The 22976-nt window shown below is 43.6% G+C and overlaps 1 protein-coding gene across 8 annotated transcripts in view; it reads left to right on the top strand.

Moving 5' to 3' along the window:
• Nucleotides 1–22976, top strand: part of UNC13B (unc-13 homolog B) — a 217069-nt gene that overhangs the window by 171653 nt on the left and 22440 nt on the right. For 4 of the 8 annotated variants that reach the window (XM_032396862.1, XM_032396865.1, XM_032396864.1 and 1 more), the window contains 11 exons: nt 3136–3182; nt 5812–5890; nt 8085–8159; nt 8657–8876; nt 11444–11671; nt 12263–12404; nt 16425–16594; nt 17058–17173; nt 17497–17660; nt 20207–20357; nt 21930–21998. In XM_032396862.1, coding sequence (XP_032252753.1) covers nt 3136–3182; nt 5812–5890; nt 8085–8159; nt 8657–8876; nt 11444–11671; nt 12263–12404; nt 16425–16594; nt 17058–17173; nt 17497–17660; nt 20207–20357; nt 21930–21998 — 1461 coding nt within the window. Of the gene's footprint in view, nt 1–685; nt 709–3135; nt 3183–5811; nt 5891–7291; nt 7298–8084; nt 8160–8656; nt 8877–11443; nt 11672–12262; nt 12405–16424; nt 16595–17057; nt 17174–17496; nt 17661–20206; nt 20358–21929; nt 21999–22976 lie in introns of all 8 variants that reach the window. The other 4 variants (XM_032396860.1, XM_032396859.1, XM_032396857.1 and 1 more) reach the window with 2 other exon arrangements.

Raw genomic sequence — 22976 nt, 5'->3', positions numbered from 1 at the left:
TGTTCTGGATTTAATAGATAATCAGGTCTGGGGCTGCTGTCATGGTTTTATCATCTAGATCATGGTGACTTCTGTTAGGGCAGTGGCCAAGTGATGCCCCCAACTATAGCCTTTGAGCATCCTGGTCCTAGCCTTAACTTCAGGCCTTAACCTGTCCTAACTTAACTTAGGCTTTGGGAAAACAGGCCAGGGTTTGCTGGGCAAATGCATTGCCAAGCCTGCATTATAAAATGGAAAGGGTCCAGTTACCAGGCCTTTGGGGTTTGAGGACTTATCCCAGATCCAGAGTAAGTACACATAGCTTCTGAGGAAGGAATTCACTTTGTGCTTAGCTAGTTCAGATAGCCTGTTGGAGTGGCCCTTGGTAACAAAGCTTGTGGCTCTGGTTTCCATGACGCTGCATGCAGGCCAGTTTGGAAAAGGGTGACTGAAATCCCCCGCTAGACTTTGTCCTTTAGTTTGAGTAGCCAAACCAGGAATGGTCTAAACTAAAAGGAGGGGCCGGCCAATACAGGAGGTAAGGATTCTGGAAGCTAGGCTCTGTGAACTGCCCAGTTGTTCAGAGGACCTCTTCCTTTCTTCTTTGTTCCTTGAGATTTAGCTGGCATTTTCTTTGGGTTCCGTGCTATGGGACTGAATCTACTAACCTTTCTGCCCTTTTTTTCTGCTCTTTCTCTCCTTGCAGAAGGAAAGCGAGGAGCTGTTCAGGTTGTGCCTCTGGCCCTTTGGGCCTTTTTTGTTGTCTATTTTCAACCCTTCTCTCCTGAGCACGGTGTGTGTGTGTGTGCATGTGTGTGTATGCGTGCGCGCATGCACACATGTGTATGATCTGTGCCTCTGAGCTTTGGCTCATGCAGATAGTCTGTTTTTCCTGAAAGCAGTTTGTGGGCATGCTCCATTCTTGTGTGCAGACATCCCTGGAGCACAGTGTGAGAATGTGTGTGCCAGCATGGTGCACATTCACTGTAGCATGTGTGTGCTTATACTCGTACTCAGTTTGACTACCCCAAACACTGATTGCCCTCCTCTTCTACTTTGCACAGTGTTTGTCCATCTTTTGCTTGTTACTGCAGGTTGGCATATGCTGTAAACCCTTGCTGAGCCCAGCATGCATATACTTTGTATTTGGGAGCAGGAGTTGCTGTGGGCATTTTGTGCCTCTTGCCTGGGGTCCTAAGTGTGAATGTGCTTTGTGCTTCTGAGCAGGTTTCTTGGTCTCTCTGTGAGCACAAGCTTCTGTAGACCTGTGATGTGGTTCCCCCATGCCATGTGAATGCACAGTATAACTAATGCTTTGTGCCTGTAAGCACTGGTTCTTGACAGTGAGGGTTTGCTGTTGCCTGTAATTCCAGCCCTGGTGAACAGTGAATCCTTCTTCAAATGGGTGTGCACATGTTTCATCACCCTATGTGCAGGATCCATGATCACCTTGTGTTTCCCTCAGGCATAAGTTGTGTCTACGAATGTACCTGCTGTAGGTACTTTATCTAGACCTCCTCTCACTCTCAGTCCTCCTTCAGTACCTCTGTGTGCATGCTCTATGCTTTGTCTGCAGGCTTTAGCAGATCCTTTGTCTCCTCTAATGTGTATGATCTGAGCTTGTTGAACCCTGGTTCCCAGAGACCTTTTGTGACTTTGTTTCCTTAAGGTCTGTGGTTTCTGGCAAACATCTAATTCTAGGTAGGAAATAAAAATCGGCTCAGTAGAGTGACTATTTTCAAAGGGAAGATAAGTCCTGGGTGGTAGGATTTGGGGATTTAGGGATAGGGCTGCCCCTCAGAAGCAACCTTAGGAGATGTGTATCAACTACTTCTGGTTTCCTTTTGGGCTTGGCTGTCGTTTCGCCGGTATTATCCCACCCACAGAACCAGGACAAGAGCCAGATAAGGTGAAATGGGTTCATGAAGGGCTGTAGGCAATAGGCAGATAGGCTTGCTTAGAATACAGACAATGTGAGAAGGGTCTTAAGTCCAAAGTTCATCTTGAGCCTACTGCTGACCCAGGGTAATTCTTACCCACTTTTATATCACCCTATATACATGGCTGTCCTACCTCTCCCTTTTCTACTTTGTCTTGCCTAATTTTATCTATAACTTCTCCCTTCTGTGGCTCTCCCAAAACTTCACCTCCTGTACAAAGTTAAACACCTTACTTCTGCCTTCCCTGCTTTGGAGCTCGTTTGTTCCAGGATAATTAGCTGGAGCCCAGGTATCAGGAGGTGCGGAAGTTTTGGGGGGTGGAAGGGAACAAGGAAGGGGCAGGAAGCCCCAGACCTGCTAGCACTAGGTTTATTGAGCCTAAACAGCATTTACCATTGGTTCTCTGGAGAGCCCTGGAAGCTTTGGAACTTTGTTCTGTACACTGCTTAAAGGATGTTTTTTCTGTGGGTTTGTTTGTTCATTCGTTTGTTTATGGAGAAACCTTTAAAAACTGTTCTCAAACTGTTTCTTCCTTGAATTGTTTGGTACCTCAGTTTTCAATTTCTCATTATAGAGCTCATAAAGTCCACCAGAAGATGATCTAAGTATCTAATCTACCCTGGGTTCTCTTGTTATATATAGAGAGAGCTTATCAAATGTAGAGTGTCTATGAGTTAGAATTTTAAGGAACCTAAGCCAAGTCAAATCACAAGATGAGATGGGAATCCAGAAAGACCAAGTCACCACTCTGTGACAGCAAAGGGAACTTATGAATATAACTAGAAGACTCTATATGAAGTTGTCCTTTTTCTTAAGAGGCCTGGAAGCCCCAAGTGGACCTTTTTTTTTTTTTTTTTTTTGTAAGCCTTGGCTTACTGTTATGTATACCAGTGGATTGTGTGAGGGGGATATAAGTTCTGGCACCTCTCACACTCCCCAGTGAAACCTTAGCCTTGAGATCTCAGTGAGCTTGACTTTATATCCTTCCTATTCACTGGGGAGAAGGGAGACAAGGAAGTTCTCATTTCAGCAACCTGCTTGTTGCTCTGGCTGATCAGGGCATTGGCTTAGACATCAGTCTGGCTATGTCACCACATTTTGTATGTAACCTACACTTTTCTGAGCTTCCTACTTTACTGCTCACTGCCTGACCAAAGAAAGATGGCTATCTCTCATCTTTTCTAGGATCTAACTTTTTTTCTATCTCTTTTTAAAGATTCCAGATGATGGTCACCCCTCTTTGCCCCAGTGGCTCCCGGAAGGGTAAGTGATTCCCTACAAGGTTTCTATGGATTTTATAGTCTCTCACGCGACTTCCAGCTTTTCCCCTGGGAAGCAGTAGAAAAAGCTCCATAAATTGGATCCTGGGAAAGAAGAGGCTCTACTATACAGATTGGTTGGTTCTCTGGGGAGAGGAGAGAACTCTGCAGACTGATTGCTCAGAGACAGAAGAGAGAGCTTTATAGAGTGGTTCCCCTGGAGCAGGGAAGGGAGACTTGGGGCTTCCCTATCCTTGCCTCTAGAATTTCTGATTCATTGCATCTTAGTAATGATATACCCTTTAGGTAGAAGAAAAAGGAAACTAGAAAAATATCTGTGTTTGACATAGTTCCTTTTTATTCCATTGTTGATAGTGTAGTTGATTAGATTACTCTCTGGGTTCTGTCCTGAATTCAGCTGATGTGAGTCACCTACTTATTCCATTCCACTCTAGTCAAGACATAAGTAGCATCCTTTATGAGCTCAGTGTGTTCTGTCTGTGCTACTTGTTTGAGAGTCTCAGACCCATGTGACTGCAGCAGAGAGTCATTTTAAGCTGCTCAGCTGCTGCCTATAACTGACTGTTCTTGAGAGGAAAGAGTTTAAGTGCCTCCCCCTCCTTCCCCTGGCACATAAACTGCCCATTATTTCTCAGGATCTTCTTTCTCTCCTTGTCCCATATAGGCCTTTTGACATGAGAGTTCCCAGTGGATGCCTCCTCTCCCTCATGACCAGGGAAGAAATAAGATCAGATCATAAAGTTATCTATTATATGTTTACATGCTCCTTTTCTTTGTGATTTGTCTTTTTTAAATCAAGAGTTGGTCATTTGAATGAACTATCCTTTTTTCTGTTGTCTGAAGCTCATTTATGTTGCAAAATCCTTAAGTGGTACATATTATAGTTTTTAGAATTAACCACAAACTTGTGGTACCAGTTGCTTTTTCTACAGACCTTCTTCGGAACTTTAGCTTTTTTCTTCTAATGGTTGTAAAATACATACATGACAATGGAACATAGCTAAGTTATTTGTATATTTAATTTTTTAAGCTATGTTTTTTTAAAGATTTTATTTATTTATTTGACAGAGAGACACAGCGAGAGAGGGAACACAAGCAGGGGGAGTGGGAGATGGAGAAGCAGGCTCCCCGCTGAGCAGGGAGCCCGATGCGGGGCTCCATCCCAGGACCCTGAGATCATGACCTGAGCCGAAGGCAGACGCTTAACGACTGAGCCACCCAGGCGCCCCTTTTAAGCTATTTTTAAATGAGGCCATGCAGTGATTTTCTAAATGCCTCCCTGTTGTCTTTCCTTTAGCTTAGTCCTTGGAAGCTGTTACAGGTTTAGAACTTCCCTAGGTCTGGTAGTCTCATTGAAAGCAAAGTTCATTTCCTGTGTTTAGGAAGCTAGTTTATTAGAAATGAACATATCAGGTTGCCTGTTGCAACTCTTGGCCTTGATCTAGTTTGTGGCTCCATTTTTTGCCTATATAGCTAGCTGGCAGTACCTACTTAATCTTCTGCAACATCTCTTTTTAGACCAGTCATGGTGTACCACCCAACTACCTTACCACCTTTCCCATCTCCTTGTTTTCATTAAGGCCAAGTACATGAGTTCTTTTTATTGAGGCTCAGAATAACAGCTTCCAAAAGGTCAGAGAAATTTTATAGTTCATTCCTTTTATAGAATTGGCATCAAGACCCAAAGAGAGGAAGTAATTTTGGCATAGGACATGTAGTGAATTAGTAGAAGAGTTGGGGATAAAATCCAGGTTATCTCATTGTGAGCATGGTGTTCTAGGACATTTTCTTTATTGTTATTGCATATAGTTATGGAAGAAATGGCAAAGAACAACAAAATTAATAAGCATAGAAAAGGTATTATAAAAATTTTAGATATCTCCAGTTGCTCCAGCTGTAATTTTTTTTTCCTGGTCCCTGTTGATGTATCCATAGGGCTCAGCCAGATTTTCAGAGTCCTTCTGTTGTTTCCTTCCTGAATGTCTTTTTTCCCCTCTAAGTGGTCTTTTGGAAATCTTCTATCCCACCTTTCCTGCCTCCACTTGGTTATGCAGACTCCTCTTTCCATGGAGACCTTTTTTCTTCAGGAGGATTGGATGGACAGAACTGGTGACTCTTTTACTCAGGATGGAGAAGGTCATCTCCTACATGTCATTAGCAGTCTTACTTAGGCAGCAGCTCTTCTGTAGAGCCATTCCCATGGGCTCTGTTCTAGCATAGAAGAGGAAACACTTATCTTAGGGGAGCAGTGTCTCTGGCCTGAGTGTAGGGAGAGGCCCTCTTAACTACCAATTCCCTCCTTGCATTATGGAGTACAGAGGCCTTCAAATAAACAGGTGCCTTGAAGTGTTGTTATGGGATAAAAGAGCTCTTGATTTTTGGCTAAAACTATAGAAGGAGACTCAGAAGGGCACTCTGAGAGCAGATTCCATTGCTCATCATTCCATGGCTTTATTTCTCTCACTTTGTGTCTTCCTTACCCCTCTCAGAGACATATGATGGAAATCAGTTCATCTTCCTCTGGGGAGAGGGTGAGCAAGGAAAATAGAACACTGAACCTGCCAGTAACAAGGCAGGACTGGAGGTCCTGACATATTTTCTTCTCTCCTCAGGCCAGCTGGAGGGCTCTATGGCATTGACAGCATGCCAGATCTACGCAGAAAGAAGCCACTGCCGCTTGTCAGTGATCTGGTGAGTGATTCTTTGCAGACTTAGGCAGCAGGCTTGGGGTATCTCCCATTGGGCCTCCCTTAGGACTGGTAGTGGTCCATTTAGTGACAAATTCTGGTCTGAAGATGTATCATCTAAAGCTTCACTGAGACTTAATGATGAGACCTTAGTTGGACTTGTTCTATCTTACTCCCTCATTAGAGCCCTAGGTTCTTCATTAGCTAAAGCTCCTACCTAGAACTGTAGCTTGGGCCCTTAAAGCTGGGCTCCGAAGTAGTCTTCTAGGTATCTTGTTCCTCTCTACAACCTTCTTTGATTATCTGGAATGGAAACTGCCTCTAGCCCTGACCTAGATCATTGAGTTTAGTATATAATGAGCATGACTGATGCTACTCCTTGGAGGTAAAGTGACAGTCTCCTCCTAAGATAGATTTTTCTGGAGTATTTCTATGTCCCTAGTACTTAACTCAGTGTCTTGCACTGAGAGGTAATGATAAAAAAAAAAATTGTGGAATTGAATTGAAACAAGCTTAGGAGTTAAAGCTGATCTCAGGACCTCCAGAATGACTGGAAGGTCCCAACTTGGGTCATGCCTCCTGCGGCAGGATCAACTCAAGGAATTTTCCATAGCCTAGTGGGTGATGGGGGTGGAGTAGGGCCCAGGCTTTCCCAGAGTCCTAGAACTCTAAAGCTAGAAGTTCAGTAAGACTTGAACCCCTTTTCTTATTACTGTTTTCTGCTCCTGTTTTCTACCCCCCACCATTCAGTCTATTTTGTTTTTTCTATCCACTCCTTTTCCCATTTCTCCTCCATTCCCTGCTCTTTTTTCCCCCACCAGTTTCTCTATCCTTAGTTGGCTGAATGGAATTATCCTCTCCCGTTTTCTCTCTCTTTTTTTTCTTTCCTTCCTTTTTTTCCTACTGCCTGTGTATTTCTCCTTTCTCTTTTTCCTCCTTTCTAATGTGTATCTCCTCTTATCATAAAGCTGGTTGGATGAGGATAAGTTCTGAGGTCATCTCTTCTTTATTACTTTCTCTCATTGTCTTCCATCTCCTTTTTCTTCTGTTCCTACTTTTTCTCCACCTCTCCCCACCCCCTCTCTCTTGCATACCAGCTGCTCTTTGCTTAACTAGTTGGATGGCAGTGTCTTAGTCGTTTCCTACTCCCATCCTCCATCTTTTAACCTTGCCTATATTTCACTTCCTGGCTTAACTCTTCCTTAGAGCAGAAGCTCTAGGCCCTAGACAGCTGGCTGGGTTGAAGATAATTTTTAGTGGATAGAGGCAGAGGGGGTTGGGATGTTGTTCCCTACATTGATTAGACTATAGGGAAGAACCTTTCGGTTGCCTCTGCAAGCGTTTTCATGCTCTTGGGGGTGGCTTTAACATCATGTTGTTCCTTTCTCTGCTGTCCTCTGCACAGGCTATGGTGAGTGTCTCCAGAGCCCCTTTCCATCCTCCGTAAGAATCCACATCTCAAACCAACTGGGCCCCTCCCAACTCTTTCTCCTGCTTAGGCTGATACTATACCTCCTGTCTACCCAGTGTCCATTGCCCTAGGGAAACCATGTGCCTCTCCAGGGGTTGTCCCTAAAGCCTGGGCTTGGCAGATACATTAGGCTCCTTTACATGACAGCTTGGCTAGCAGAGCAGTCCCAGCTCTCAGATTTAATCCCCTGCCTTGATTGACTGAGGTTACATTGCCCCTTTCACTTGCCAAGTGTCCTGCTCATTTGGGCTGCTGGCCTCTATAACCACCTGGGATTGTGTGGGTGTGGGTTGGTACCCAGGGATAAAGGATAGCATGGCATCATTCTCAGTGATGGTTCTTAAATATGACTCTGACATAGTTTATTCTGTTCTTAATGACCTGTTTCCTACTGTAATTCTAAACTTGTCATTTTCCTTTGCCTTCCTATAAACGAGGGGTAGGAAACCTACCAATAGGGAAGGAAAGAGAAACTCTTTGGATGATAGGTGCCCTAAGAGAAGTGCCATTCTAACATTGTTAGAATAGTCCTGAGGATCTTGTGTTTTAGATCTTAACTTGGCATTTTTATTACCTAGAACCCATGGGCAGTCCCTGTGAATGACAGTAAAATTAGAGAGAAGGTAGTAAGTCAAGTAGTCAAGTCACTTTGGTCACTGAAACTCCCTTCCTAGGACTTGCCAGCCCTTGGCAGTACCCAAGGCTGATAGCAGGTCTTCTCTCGCAGTCACTGGTCCAGTCCCGGAAGGCAGGGATTTCTTCTGCAATGGCTACACGCACCTCTCTCAAGGATGAAGAGCTGGTAAGTGACCCATGGGCTTTTGTGAGTCCACTGGCCTAAAAACTGGTTATCATCTTTATAGCCATACTAACAGAATTCAAGAGTGTTGGGCACACATCATTAATGAAATAGATAAAAAGCTTTGGGTCTGAGTTTTCCACGCTGGAAGAGGCAAGGAGCCAGAACAAAGGTAAGACCAAGTCTCACGTTCTAGTATGTGACTGATGAACTCAGGGTTTTATGGTGGGGCTAGTATCCTCTGTTTCCTTAGAAAGCTTGAATGCTGGGAAAAGGTTTAGATGTAGCATTCAAGTCAGATCTCTCTTGGGTGACCAGGAGCACGTGACATTGGGGGCTTCTTTCTTCCAGTCTTGGCTATGGGCTGGGCCAGGCTAGAGTATCTCCTTTATTGCCAGAGGAAAAACCAGGGTCTTGATTACCCTGCAAGGATCTCAGTTCTGGTATCTCTCAGCAGAGACCTAAAGTTGTTGGCGGGTGATGGGGTATGTGTCTTTCAGAAATCCCATGTGTATAAGAAAACCCTGCAGGCCTTAATCTACCCCATCTCGTGCACCACACCTCACAACTTTGAGGTCTGGACGGCCACTACCCCGACCTACTGCTATGAATGTGAAGGTCTGCTCTGGGGCATTGCCCGGCAGGGCATGCGCTGCAGTGAGTGTGGAGTCAAGTGCCATGAGAAGTGCCAGGACCTGCTCAACGCCGACTGCCTGCAGCGTGAGTGCCCCTGTGGTGAGGGGTATAGAGCAGGGGCAGCAGGGCCTCTCCAAAATAGTCTTGCAACAAAGAGCTAGGATGGCTAGACTGTCATTCCTCTGGTTTCCTGATTGTGAAGCTCTTTCTTTTTCAGAGAAAGTACGGTCCTGAGTCAAGGGGCATTGCCTTTCCAAATAACAGGTCTTATAGCACTCGCTCAAGCACCTTTAGGAAAACATTTTTTGAGCTTTCTTTTTTTTTTTTTTTAAAGATTTTATTTTATTTATTTATTCATGAGAAACACAGAGAGAGAGAGAGGCAGAGGGAGAAGTAGGCTCCCCGCTGAGCAGGGAGCCCGATGCGGGACTCGATCCCAGGACCCTGGGATCATGACCTGAGCCGAAGGCAGACGTTTAACCATCTGAGCCACCCAGGCGCCCATTTTTTGAGCTTTCTGTGGCCCTATGGCAGAACTGGATCTCTTCTAGGATTCAGATGATCCCAGAATCTGCTTGAGTAGTGTACATGCTGCAGTGGCCATATTGCCCAAATGACTAGAGTATGTTTAATTGGGGACCAAAACTAATGAGAGAGTTCTGTGAGTTTCCACACTTCACAGAAGAACCTCTTAAAGTATAGACCCTAGGACCCAGGGAAGGTGGCATTTTTTTTCCTTGATTATAGATGCAGCTTTTAGACACAGTGCCAGGAACAGAACCATCAAATGGATCAGGCAGAGGTCCCAGAGGAGAATGTGCCAGACTCCCAAGGCCCTGACTAAATACGTGATTTGTGGTGCCATCATGGAGTGGGGCGAATAGGAGCAGGAAAAGCAATAAGTTTCTGTCAAAGGAGTTGGCAGCCCTCCAAATTCTTGCTCCTTGCTGGGAAAGTATTTTTTTGCCCCTCCAGGTCTTTCAGGTGTTACTCAGAGCTAAGCCATAGCGAAGAAAGTTTCAAGGATTGTGGCAGGAGAAAGGAAGGTTACCTTTAGACTCATAAGCACTTCATTATCCCAAGGAAAGATATGTGACATAAATGGGGCCCAGAGAGAGGCCTCAAAGAATTGTTCCCTTAAAATGTCTTTCTGCGAAGAGCCCTAGATTGGTGCCAGTGGCATGGCTACAGCAGACATGCAGAAGCAGGTAGAACAAAGTCAGTGGAAGAGATGGGGCTCTGGAAAGACTGAATATGAATGCTGGTGATGACTTTGCCCAAACCCATCATAAGGGGGGGTGAGAAGCACAGGTGTCAGCAGACTCTTGCTTTAATTGCTGAGAACTAGCAGCCAGACAGACTGTATAGGCAGCTTGCTGGAAACCTTCTGAAATGCTGCTCTGTAGCAAGAGTGTCTACCTTTTTCTCAAGGGCCTTCTAGAGGTCCTAATCCAAGGAAGTAGCAGTGCATGGGATATGCTAGCTAAATGGTAAGACTAGGATGCAGCCCAGGTCATTTTTTATTTATCAGAAAGTATCTTTTGCCTAAAGCTTCTGTGAAGCGCAGGGTGGAATGAAATGCCCTACTATGGGCCTCCTGTGACAGAAGATCCACTTACCATCTTTCCAGGGTTAGGATGCAGATGTTGGCCTTAATTTTTGCTCCAGGTTTTGTAGAAAAGCCCTAAGCCTTTGGAGAATAGAGAGAGGTAAGGGCCAGTCTGCAGAGCCAGTAAAAGAAGGAAGGGCCCCTTTCTGACAAGCCCATTTGGTGAAATACATTAGAGGAGTCTGTTCTTCCATAATCCTTAGGGCAGCAGGGAAAACCTGCTAGCCTCTGAGATGAGCTATCTGGCGTCACAGCCAGTAAAGATGTCCCTCGGCATCTCTGCCAGGATAATAATGATGCTGGTAACAATAAAAGCGACCATTTATTTGAGTTCCTGCTAGGTGCCAGGCTCTGGGCCAGATGCTTTATATATGCTAGCATAATGCTTCTTACAATCCTGAGAGTTAAGTGCTAATTTCTTAGAAGAAACTGGTTTACCCAGCTAGGAGTGGTGGAGTGAGGATTTAAACCCAACCCTGTCTCATACCAAAGGCCGTACTTTTCTTTCCATACTACATTATTTTCTGAAATTAAAGGCATTAGAGTCCTGAGGCAGAATCCAGTGTATGCTCTGAGGAACTCTGGGAAATGTATCATGGCTTGGAAGTTGGATGAGATTGGTGGAGTTGTCATGTGCACCCACCCACCCTTCCTAATAACTGAGATACCCGTTGGTGGTATTTTGGCCTTAAACTTGAAGGGTACCTCTCAACCATGTGGGATAGAAGAAAGATAAGGCCAACTTCAGGCTAAGCTACACTTTTTGTTTCTTTCTTTTTTTGATGAAAAATTCAATATATATCTAAGTGAAATAGTATAATAAACCCCCATAATAATTATCAAGTTTTTGCTACTTAAATTCCACTAGCCAGGCATTAAACTTCAGCAGGTCCCATATTGATTAACTTTTCCCAGGGCCATCCCAGTGTTAAGCTCCTTCTACTTCTCAGTGACCTCTCCCAGGCCCCATTCCTCAGTTTGACCCTTGGTCTGGTGGGTGGCCTATTGGTTATCTTACTTTCTGTCTCTGGTCATTATTCAGGGGCTGCAGAAAAAAGTTCTAAACATGGAGCTGAGGACCGGACCCAGAACATAATCATGGCCATGAAGGACCGCATGAAGATCCGAGAGCGGAATAAGCCAGAGATCTTTGAGGTTATCCGCGATGTCTTTACTGTGAGCAAAGTTGCCCATGTGCAACAGATGAAAACAGTGAAGCAGAGTGTACTGGATGGCACCTCCAAATGGTCGGCCAAAATTACCATCACTGGTGAGTAGGCCAAAGTTTGAGAGGACAGGAAGGCCTAGGCTGTGGGGAGGAACCTGGGGAAGAAGCATCCTGAGTTGAGGGAACAGGGGGCTAGAGGGAAAGAAGATAGAATTGAGGGAAGAAGGGAGGGCCTTCCTCCTCTCCTAGACCCTGGTGCCATCAAGTATTGGGAGAGCAAGGCCAGCATCTATAAGTGATATGAATGATAATGAAGGATTTGGTAACAATCTGATGTTATATACTTGGTTAACAGTCTCATATTACAAGAGCTAGGGGTGGGGGAAACAGGATAGGTAGGAGATCAGGGAATAGTTAAACTAGTGCTTTACTAGCTTGGTGGGTGTGGCTGAAGCATGTATATATCAATATAGGGGTAAGTGGTCAGTGAGCAGGTGGGATTCTTGGGCCAACCTTTGAGAGAAAGACTGGTGGCCCAGGACTAAGCATAGATGTGGAGGACTGAGATTAGTGTTCCCTTGCAAGGAGCAGATAGAGACTGCTCTAAGATGGAGAACATATGAGTGGTGCTATGGAGGACTTCTGACTTCTGGAGTGTACTCTAAAGCCTCCTCCTCTGTAATTGGGTTGCAGTGGTGTGTGCCCAGGGCCTACAAGCCAAGGACAAGACAGGATCCAGTGACCCTTACGTGACTGTGCAAGTGGGCAAAACCAAGAAGCGTACCAAGACTATTTTTGGGAACCTGAATCCTGTTTGGGAAGAGAAGTTCCATTTGTAAGTCACAGAAGGCTTTGTCTTACCTGGGACTGTGTGTACTTTAGAAGCAGCATTAAATCCTATTATTCTTGGCTTGGACCCTAAGAGGGATGGGGCAGTGGCACTGGAGAAAACCCATTTCTCACAGGCTTCAATTGGGCAGTAGCCATTTATTTCCTGGGTTTCTTTTCATGGACTGTTACATCAGGATTACTTTACCCAGGCCCTGTCTTAAGTAGGGCTATTAAAGGGACCCCTGGGCACTCCATACTGCTTTTTCTAGTGTTAGAAAGATTTTCCTACTGCTCAGTGAGAAAACCAGGGACTGACCACCCTATTGTGTACCTCTCAGCCTTGCCATCCTGCCTAGGAAGGATTAGACTCTTCTGGAGAGTTGGGAAGGAATGTCTGAGTAATTCTGGCTTGAAGATAGAAATCTGGGGTCTGGGGAAGTTTCCATTTCCCTTAAAAGGCTCTGCTTTTTCTTCTGCCTCAGCTCCTACTCCTACTCCCTTTCCCATTGTCTCATTTTCTTACAGACTATTTCATAAGACAGTAAAGGATGGTTGTTGAAAAGTGGCAAGCTCTAATCTAGGACATGGAATAATGTTTGGAGAATCTAGATGCTTTGTCACACCCCTAAGGCCTAGGACCAGGACTTAGAGTCTGAATTAGCTAAGCCAGCTGGTTAGGTAGAGACCTTCTTCTCTTGGCTACCTGGAGAACTCATGTGGAAAGGGATTGGGGCCTAGTACAGTTGGCCTCCAGTTCAGAGGCAGTAGTTACTGGGGGGGAGCACCTACTTCTTTAAGAATCTGAGTGGTTCCTGCTTGAATTCTTTTTATTCTAAATTAATTCTAAATGAATTGACTCTGTAGTCAGTTTTGCCAGTTTTTATCCATTTAGCAAATACATTCTTTTTTATTTTATCTTACTGTGTTATGTTAGTCACCGTACAGTACATCATTCGTTTTTGATGTAGTGTTCCATGATTCATTGTTTGCGTATAACACTCAGTGCTCCATGCAATACGTGCGCTCCTTAATACCCATCACCAGGCTAACCCATCCCCCACCCCACTCCTCTCTAAAACCCTCAGTTTGTTTCTTGGAGTCCATAGTCTCTCGTGGTTCATCTCGCCCTCCAATTTCTCCCCCTTCATTTTTCCCTTCCTTCTCCTAATGTCCTCCATGCTATTCCTTATGTTCCACAAATTAGTGAATCCATATGATAATAGACTTTCTCTGCTTGACTTATTTCACTTAGCATAATCTCCTCCAGTCCCATCCATGTTGATATAGAAGTTGGGTATTCATCCTTTCTGATGGCTGATTAATATTCCATTGTATATATGAACCACATATTCTTTATCCATTCATCTGTTGAAGGGCATCTCAGCTCTTTCCACAGTTTGGCTATTGTGGCCATTGCTGCTATGAACATTGGGGTGCATATGGCCCTTCTTTTCACTACATCTGTGTCTATTGGGTAAATACTGAGTAGTGCAATTGCTGGGTCATAGGGAGCTCTATTTTTAATTTTTTGAGGCACCTCCACACTGTTTTCCAAAGTTGCTGTACCAACTTGCATTCCCACCAACAGCGTAAGAGGGTTCTCCTTTCTCCACAACCTCTCCAACATTTGTTGTTTCTTGCCTTGTCAATTTTTGCCATTCTAACTGGTGTAAGATGGTATCTCAGTGTGGTTTTAATTTGAATTTCCCTGATGGCTAATGATGATGCACATTTTTTCATGTGTCTGTTAGCCATTTGTATGTCTTCTTTGGAGAAGTGTCTGTTCATGTCTTCTGCCCATTTGTTGACTTGCTTATTTGTTTTTTTTTTAACTGTAGAAAGAGAAATTAGAGAATCGATTCCATTTACAATAGCACCAAAAACCATAAGATACCTTGGAATAAACTTAACCAAAGAGGTAGAGGATCTGTACTCTAGGTACTACAGAACACTCATGAAAGAAATTGAAGAAGACACAAAAAGATGCAAAAACATGCCATGCTCATGGATCAGAAAAATAAACATTGTTAAAATGTCTATGCTGCCCAGAGCAATCTATACCTTCAGCGCCATCTCGATCGAAATTCCAATGACATTTTTCAAAGTGCTGGAGCAAACAATCCTAAAATTTGTATGGAATCAGAAAAGACCCCGAATTGCCAAGGAAATGTTGGGGGGGAAAAAAGCTGGGGGCATCACGTTGCCTGATTTCAAGCTATATTACAAAGCCGTGATCACCAAGACAGCATGGTACTGGCACAAAAACAGACACATAGACCAATGGAACAGAATAGAGAGCCCAGATATGGACCCTCAACTCTATGGTCAAGTAATCTTTGACAAAGCAGGAAAAAATATGCAATGGAAAAAAGTCTCTTCAGTAAATGGTGCTGGGAAAATTGGACAGCTATATACAGAAGAATGACACTCGACCATTCTCTTACACCATACACAAAGATAAACTCAAAATGGATGAAAGACCTCAATGTGAGACAGGAATCCATCAAAATCCTAGAGGAGAGGGGCGCCTGGGTGGCTCAGTCGGTTAAATGTCTGCCTTCGGCTCAGGTCATGATCCCAGTGTCCTGGGATCGAGCCCCACATCGGGCTCTGTGCTCAGCAGGGAGCCTGCTTCTCCCTCTCCCACTGCCTGCCTGTCTGCCTACTTGTGCTCTCTCTCTCCCTCTGTCAAATAAATAAATAAAATCTTCAAAAAAAAAAAAAAAATTCCTAGAGGAGAACATAGGCAGTAACCTCTTCGACACTGGCCACAGCAACTTCTTTAAAGACACGTCCCCAAAGGCAAGGGAAACAAAAGCAAAATTGAACTTTTGGGACTTTATCAAGATAAAAAGCTTCTGCACAGCAAAGGAAACAGTCAACAAAACAAAGAGGCAATCCACAGAATGGGAGAAGATTTTTGCAAATGTTACTACAGACCAAGGGTTGATATCCAACATCTATAAAGAACTTCTCAAACTCAGCACCCAAAAAACAAATAAGTCAGTAAATGGGCAGAAGACATGAATAACAAATACATTCTTAAACCCCTATTCTGTAGAAGACACTGTAGATGATATTGTGTATCTAAAATGTGCAAGACATGGGGCACCTGGGTGGCTCATTTGGTTAAGTGTCTGCCTTTAGCTCAGGTCGTGATCTCAGGGTCCCGGGATCGCGCGCCCACTGGACTCCCTGCTCGGTGGAGAGCTTGCTTCTCCCTCTCCCCCTACCCCTCCTCCTGCTCGTTCTTTCTCTCTGTCTCTCTAATAAATAAATAAAATCTTAAAAAAAATAAAATGTATAAGGCAATCTGCCTTCAAGAAGCTCCTTGTCGATTTGTCTATTTTTCAGTAGACCAGCAGTTATACTATAGTATTTTAATGGAATGTGCAGATACTATGAGAACACAGAGAAAAAAAGCAGCAAATTCTATCATCGTATGAGGCAGTAGGATCCCGTAAGCACCTGTGAGGGAAGGAGAACATGTGGGGTACCTGGCCAAACTCCCTTTTCCAAAGCAAACATGATAGGAAAAAATAACAATTCAACTGGGTTTTAAAGAATGAAGTTCACCAAGCACATACTTAGATAGATGGGGGAGCTGGATGGAAAGCGAAGCAGATATGACCAGATGGACATATCATGAACACTAACACCTTTACTGACTCTGGGAAGGGAACTAGCAGTTGCTTCCTAGGGGTCTTTAGCATTTGTCCACCTTTTGGTGTTGTTGATACAGCTAGCTGCACAGGAAATCAGAATTGTCCCTAATTACTCTTCCTCCCAACCCCCACCCTTCTTTGTGTCAGGGAATAAGGACTGGATAATGGTATGTAGAGCCACCCAGGCTGACTAAGATAGTTTGACTCACTTGGAACTTTAGTACCACTGTTCCCTGACTCCTTCTCTTCCTCTGCAGGACCTCAAGTACAGTTGATGGAGCTTTGGGAGGGAATTGGAAGTACTAAGAATGGGTGTTGCTTGGTTGGTCCCTAACAGAGCTTGCCTATTTCTCTCACAGTGAATGCCACAACTCTTCTGACCGCATCAAGGTACGTGTATGGGATGAGGATGATGACATCAAGTCGAGAGTAAAGCAGCGGCTAAAGCGAGAGTCTGATGATTTCCTTGGCCAAACCATTATTGAGGTTCGGACACTGAGTGGCGAGATGGACGTCTGGTACAACTTGGGTAAGGAAACAGGACCAGAGAAAGTTGCTGAGAAATGATAGTATGAATGGAAAATCTGGGGGAAAATCCTATCTACTAAAACCATCACTCAGTCCCTAAAGCATTCCTCTATACAGAGTCTGCCTTACCTGCAGAGAACCGATCATGTGTGGAGATGGGGGATAGAGGTGTGGAAGTGGCTGGAACTCACTCTGGATGGACATTCTTCAGATTTCAGAAGGCCCTTTAATCTTCATGCTCACCTCTAATAGTTTTAGCTCCCTATTCTCTTAATGGCATAAGAGAATTTCTATGGGGAATATTTGGGATATTTATAGACGATGTGGTCGCTGGAGTAAGTTCACCCTATTAGGTGAGCACCTACATCAGTGCCTCTTTTTCCTTGGGTTAAGCCAGGATGGGGGATGTCTGTGTTCTCTGTAGTTGCATTGGTGTCAATCTCTGGTTCTTCTTTTCTTCCTAGAGAAGAGGACAGATAAATCAGCCGTCTCAGGGGCTATCCGACTACAAATCAGTGTGGAGATCAAGGGGGAGGAGAAGGTAGCACCATATCATGTGCAGTATACGTGTCTCCATGAGGTGAGCCAGCCCTGGGTAGATGGGGTGTCAGAAAGCTGTGCTGGTAAGGGCCCTTGACAGTAAATAGGATTGCTGAATGGTTGAAGATCTGGGACCTGTTTTTTATTCACTGTGCTACCCCAGACAGCCCAAGTAATAGTCCCAGCCTTAGTTCTCTTTCACTAATGTAAGTGCAGCCTACTGGGACCACACGAGGAACTAGCAATGACTTGAAAGACAGAATTTCTTTGGCACCCTATTCACATTCTCCTGGACTTTACCACCAGTTTTTGGTTTTGTTTTTAATATGTATTTAACTCTTTCCTTTGCTCTGTCTCCTGCAGAACCTTTTCCATTACCTCACAGACATTCAGGGTAGTGGAGGAGTCCTGATCCCTGAGGCTCGAGGAGATGATGCATGGAAGGTGTACTTTGATGAGACTGCCCAAGAAATTGTGGATGAATTTGCCATGCGCTATGGCATCGAGTCCATATATCAGGCCATGACGTGAGGCTCCCCTGGGGCTTTGGGAAGTGGCTGCTAACTCGTAGGGAGGCTAATGAAAGCACATGGAGAGAGTGAACAGGTCCTTAGTGGGGTAGTATGCAGTGATTTGTTGCTTTCCTCCCTGAGCTGAGGTGAGGTGGGTCTGTGCCCCAAGGCAAAGAAGATATATGTATAAAGGGAGTATGTTTATTAGGAATTCAGGGAGAAGGTATTTATTTGTCTCCCCCAGGGTTCAGAGATAGGAAGGGCAAAGGGCGTAAGAGGGTATGTCGGGACAAACTTGCCCAAACATCACAGGCCTGAGGAGATACCGCATGTGTGCTTATATATATGTGTGTGATAGACAAGCTTTCATAGATTGGCCTGGATGTCAGAGAGGTCACTAAACTATAGGGAAAGCAGCTGTGTCTGGAGTTAACCAAGACTCCTATGCCGGAAATTTTTGCCTACTATGAGAAGAGGTATTGTTTGTATATTGGTGAGACTGCCACTAGAGCTGTGCTCAGGAAGCAGCCCCAGGTAAACAGAGGATAACTATTTCCCTGGATGTGCTTCATTTATTCTGAAAACTTTTATTGAGTTCCTTTTATGTGTCACACATTGTTCTAGGTGCTGAGAACACAAAGATGAATAAGATGGGGCCTCTGTGCTTGGGGAACTGAGTCTAGTAGGAAAGAGAGACCAGTAAACAAACAATTACAATATAATATGATCAGTGCTATGGTAGAAGTAATAACAGGGTGTTATGAGAGCATCAAAATTTTAGGGGAGGCATGTGAGGGAAGCCATTAAAGAGATGACACTGAGTCTTGAAATACAGGAAAGGTAGAAGAGCATTTCTGGTAGGGCATGTGCTGGGGTGTTGAGATGCAGCCGAACATGGAATTACAGGAAGTTCATTATAGATGGCAAGAAAAAATATGGTGAGGAATAAGCTTTGAGAATGGCCTCCCTACCATTCTTACTCTGTTCATTCCCCTGTATGATTTCATTCAAACCTATGACCTTAACCACTACTTCTGGGCTAGGGACTCCCAATTTTTTTTTTCCAGATCACACCTTTTCCTGAATTTCAGATCCATTGTCTGGTGCTTCCTCAGTATGCTAAATTCCAAATCAACATCATCTCCACCAAATATGTGATATCTTCCTATATTTCCTATTTTAGTAAATGGAACAATTTTCTAGGCAGGTATCCACACAAATTTAGGAGTCGGCATAAACTTTTCTTTCTTAATTACTACTGTCCCTTTAAATCCCCACATCCAAACTCTAAAACCTGGATTCTATCTCCTAAAAATGTTTTTAACCTATCACTATTACTATAGCGCAATAATAATGATAATAATAACAACAACTCCCTTGTGCATTTCCTTATGTCCCAGGCACTGGTCTAAGCACTTGATGAATTTTAACTCATTTAATTCTCATATTAACCCTGTGAGGGGGTATCATTATCTTTCCCATTTTAGGTAAGAAAACAGGCATAGAGAAGCTTAAGTAATTTATCCAAAGTCACTGAGTAAGTGGTGGAGCTGTGAGTCAAAACCAGTCTTGCTCTAGAATCTATATTCTTTTTTTTTTTTTAAGATTTTATTTATTTGTTTGAAAGAGAGAGAGAGATAGCGTGCGCGCGAGAGAGCACGAGCAGGGGAAGAGGGAGAAGCAGGCTCCTCGCCGAGTAGGGAGCCTGATGCAGGGCTCAATCCCAGGACCCTGGGATCATGACCTGAGCCAAAGGCAGACGCCCAACCAACTGAGCCACCCAGGCGCCCCTAGAATCTATATTCTTAGCCATTTCTCTGTTCCATTTAGTGCTTCATTGCTTCTTTTCTGAATGATTGCAGTAACTCTTCAACTGCTCTTTCCGTCCTCGTCTCACCTCTCTCCAGGCCTTCTTTTCCAATTTATCATCAAAGGGAACTTTCTGAAAGACTAAGCTGATCACACTGTGCCTTTATGTTAAAATTTACCATGGTATTGAGGATAAACTCTTCTGTTAACTATTCTGTGCTTACTTCTCTTCTCTCATTTCTTGGTATTCCTCTATCAAATACCTGAACGGTGGCCATAACTGAGGTTTCCCAAATGAATCAGTCTCTCATGAATATATTTGTCTTTTGCAATGCAATTTTCCTTTGCCTGCACACTTCTCCATTTGATTAATTCTACTAATTCTTTAAGACTTGGTTCAGCCATCTCCTCTTTGAGAAATCTTATTCTAATCCCTTTCAGCCCCCAACCATTCTGATTGAGGTGATCTTCTTGTATGTTTCTACAGTGGTTTTGCCTAGCATGCCTTCGCTTATTGACTTTCTAACACTTCCTTTCTCTGCCAGGCTATCACATCTTTCGATTCTAGCACCTAGAACAGGGCCTGGCACATGGTAGGCATTCATTGAATGTATATTTGAATGAATCAGTTGTGAAGATCCTTGTATGCCAAGGTGATGGAAAGCTTCATACACACCAATGAGCTCTTTTAATTATTTAGTTTTTGCTGCAAGCCCTGAAGAGTCTTTGAGGCTGAGGATGCTATTTTTCAGGCACTTTGCATGTTTGTCATCCAAGTACATGTGTCCTGGTGTGCCAGCAGTGATGAGCACCTTACTGGCCAACATCAACGCCTACTATGCCCACACAACTGCCTCCACCAATGTCTCTGCATCTGATCGCTTTGCAGCCTCCAACTTTGGGGTGAGTGTGATGTAAAAACATACCTAATCATTTGTTATCAGTTAATAAAGTTTGATTTTTCCCAGTAGGCACTATAGAGTTAATATGCCTAAAATTCAGAGAGCTGCCACTTAGATGAACTTGTTTCCTTATGGGTGTGTAGACTATGCTAAGAGACTCTTCCTTATTTCATTATGGATAGGTAGACTTACTAATGGACTCTCCTCAGACATGGATACATGAGAGAAAGTGGACTAGCATCACTGTGGTTTCAGGGGTACCACCTGGGCTGGGGCAGAACCTCTCTAGGCCAAGAACTTGGTTGAGTCACCATGTTCCTTAGTCCTGCAAGTCCACAAGTAGACCTTTCTTAATATTTTGTTTCTCTCTGACTCATACCACTCAAGTTCATATGCGACTGATGTCTAAGTGAAGATACCAATATATTCCTGAGCCTATCCCTTTTCTAGTGTTTGGACTGTTTACCCTATCCAGGATGTGCCCTTTCCTGGTTTTAAGTTACTTGAGAAGTTGAATCTTTATTCAGAATGTCACCTGACACAAGTTCAATGTAAACCGAATGAAATACCTTTGACCAACCACAAAGATTACCTCTTAAGGAATAACATTACTGGGGCTACTCCCAAATCTACTGGGTCTCTGAGCTCTGTTTTTTGGAAGTAACCATCTTCCCTTATTTTGATAGAGTCTTTCTGTAGATTAATTAACATCATTGATTAAGCCACTCAAATATGTGTTCCATTATCTCATCCCATTATATATATTTATGTAAGACCTAATGATCTATCATACAATCAGTGTATGAATTCTAGGAGTGCTATACCAACAGCCTATAGGCATGTGATTCCACATTTAATTTTACCTTTTCTATAAAAATCAACTACTAAAATAGTGTGGTGAGCACTGGGTGTTCTGTAAGACTGATGAATCACAGACCTGTACCCTTGAAACAAATAATACATTATATATTTATTAAAAAATCATATAAAATACAAATAAATAGTGTATGTTATTTATTTTAACATTAAACAAGTATAAACTAAGGAAAATGATATGGAACATGGTTGAAAGAGAAACCCTCTCAGGTCTGCTTGATCACCTTCCAAATGAATCAGTTTCTCCCTCTTATCCTTACTGGTATGCTGTGGCTCTTTAACTGTTAAGAGCTGCCTGAAGGTAAGTCAGGAGACCACAGACTCAGGAACAAGTTGGAGAATGTGTTTTGAGTTTCCTTTTATTTGACTAAGAGGAGTTAGAGTCCCAAAGGGATGGAGATGCATGGGTCATCTCCTGTTGACTCTTATATAGAAAGAGCTGTTTCTCTCCTGGGGACTTTGTGTCCCCTTGCCAGTGTAAGAAAATTCCCCAGTTTGAGACAGAGCCACTAAGAGATGGAACAGGGGCCACCTATCCCAGTCCTCCGTTACATTGTTCGTTCTCATGGGCGGGGATGAGATAGGATGTGTCCCTAAACCAGTGTCTCCTCCTCACCCAGAGATGGTTCTGTTTCTGCTACAGTCTAGGGAACTCAGATTATTTCTCTCTTCCCTGTTATTTGTTTCCTACCCTCAGAAAGAGAGATTTGTAAAACTACTGGACCAGCTGCACAACTCACTGAGGATTGACCTCTCTACCTACAGGGTGAGTGAAGACATGACTGTGAGATGGAATAACAGATAATATCAAGCTCTGTCTAGAGAGCCTGTGGTCCAATCTTGGCTATAAAGATTAAAGGCAAGGAAAATCGGTCCCTGTCATCACACCTACGTACATGCCAGTGCCACTGACATCTGTGGTTCTCCAAACTCCAAAGACCATGCAGTGTGTAAATAGCAGGTGTGGCTGTTTTTTTTATAGGCAGTTGGCTTTCCAGCCATACTGATGTCACTCTGTCAAATCCTCTGATGACATTCTCATTAGGGTTGATAATCTCTTCCAGATTATGGAAGAGGATAATCTCTTCCAGAAATGCCCCTTTAAAAATTAGATACTTATATTTCTTTTTTGTATTTTTCATATTCTTCTTATTTTTCACGGGAGGTATGAGAATTTGGCTAAGGGGAGAGAAAGAGGAGCTTGGCTTGGGCAGTTGATTTGTAGCAAGGGTCATGTCCATTCCTAGAATGGAGGGAGGAAATAGATATACTAGGAGAAGGGGGTACCAGGGACAGGGCAGGATAGGAAAATGGGCAGTTTCCCAATTCTTCCTAAGTTAGATCTTCTTAGAATGGTTTTGTTACTTGCTTTAAAGTGTTGTGAATTTCCAGAACAGGCAATATACCCACATTAAAAAGTAAGTATAAAAATAACCTCAAAGTCAAAAAGAAGTGGAGTTTTAATTATCTGCAATTTCAGTGCCCTCCATTTGCATGAATAATGGAGAGTTGACAGTATATCTTATATTTGGCATGTAAGTAGCCATTTGAAGGTTTAAAAAAGCAACCCTTAAAATGGAGAGTGGCTCAACATCTCCCTTCAGCTCTCCTTGGCAGCTTCCTCCTAAAACTCATGCCAAGGGGAATGAAGTGAGGCATGGTGGGAAGGTCCTAAGGAAGTCACTCCAAAGCAGTTCTGCTCAGAGCTCTGCCATCTTCTGGCTCTGGAAGGAATGTGGAATAG

This window comes from Phoca vitulina, unplaced genomic scaffold, assembly GCF_004348235.1.
Source record: "Phoca vitulina isolate PV1807 unplaced genomic scaffold, GSC_HSeal_1.0 scaffold94, whole genome shotgun sequence".
Taxonomy (NCBI): domain Eukaryota; kingdom Metazoa; phylum Chordata; class Mammalia; order Carnivora; family Phocidae; genus Phoca; species Phoca vitulina.
This window is presented reverse-complemented; position numbering and strand designations above follow the sequence as displayed.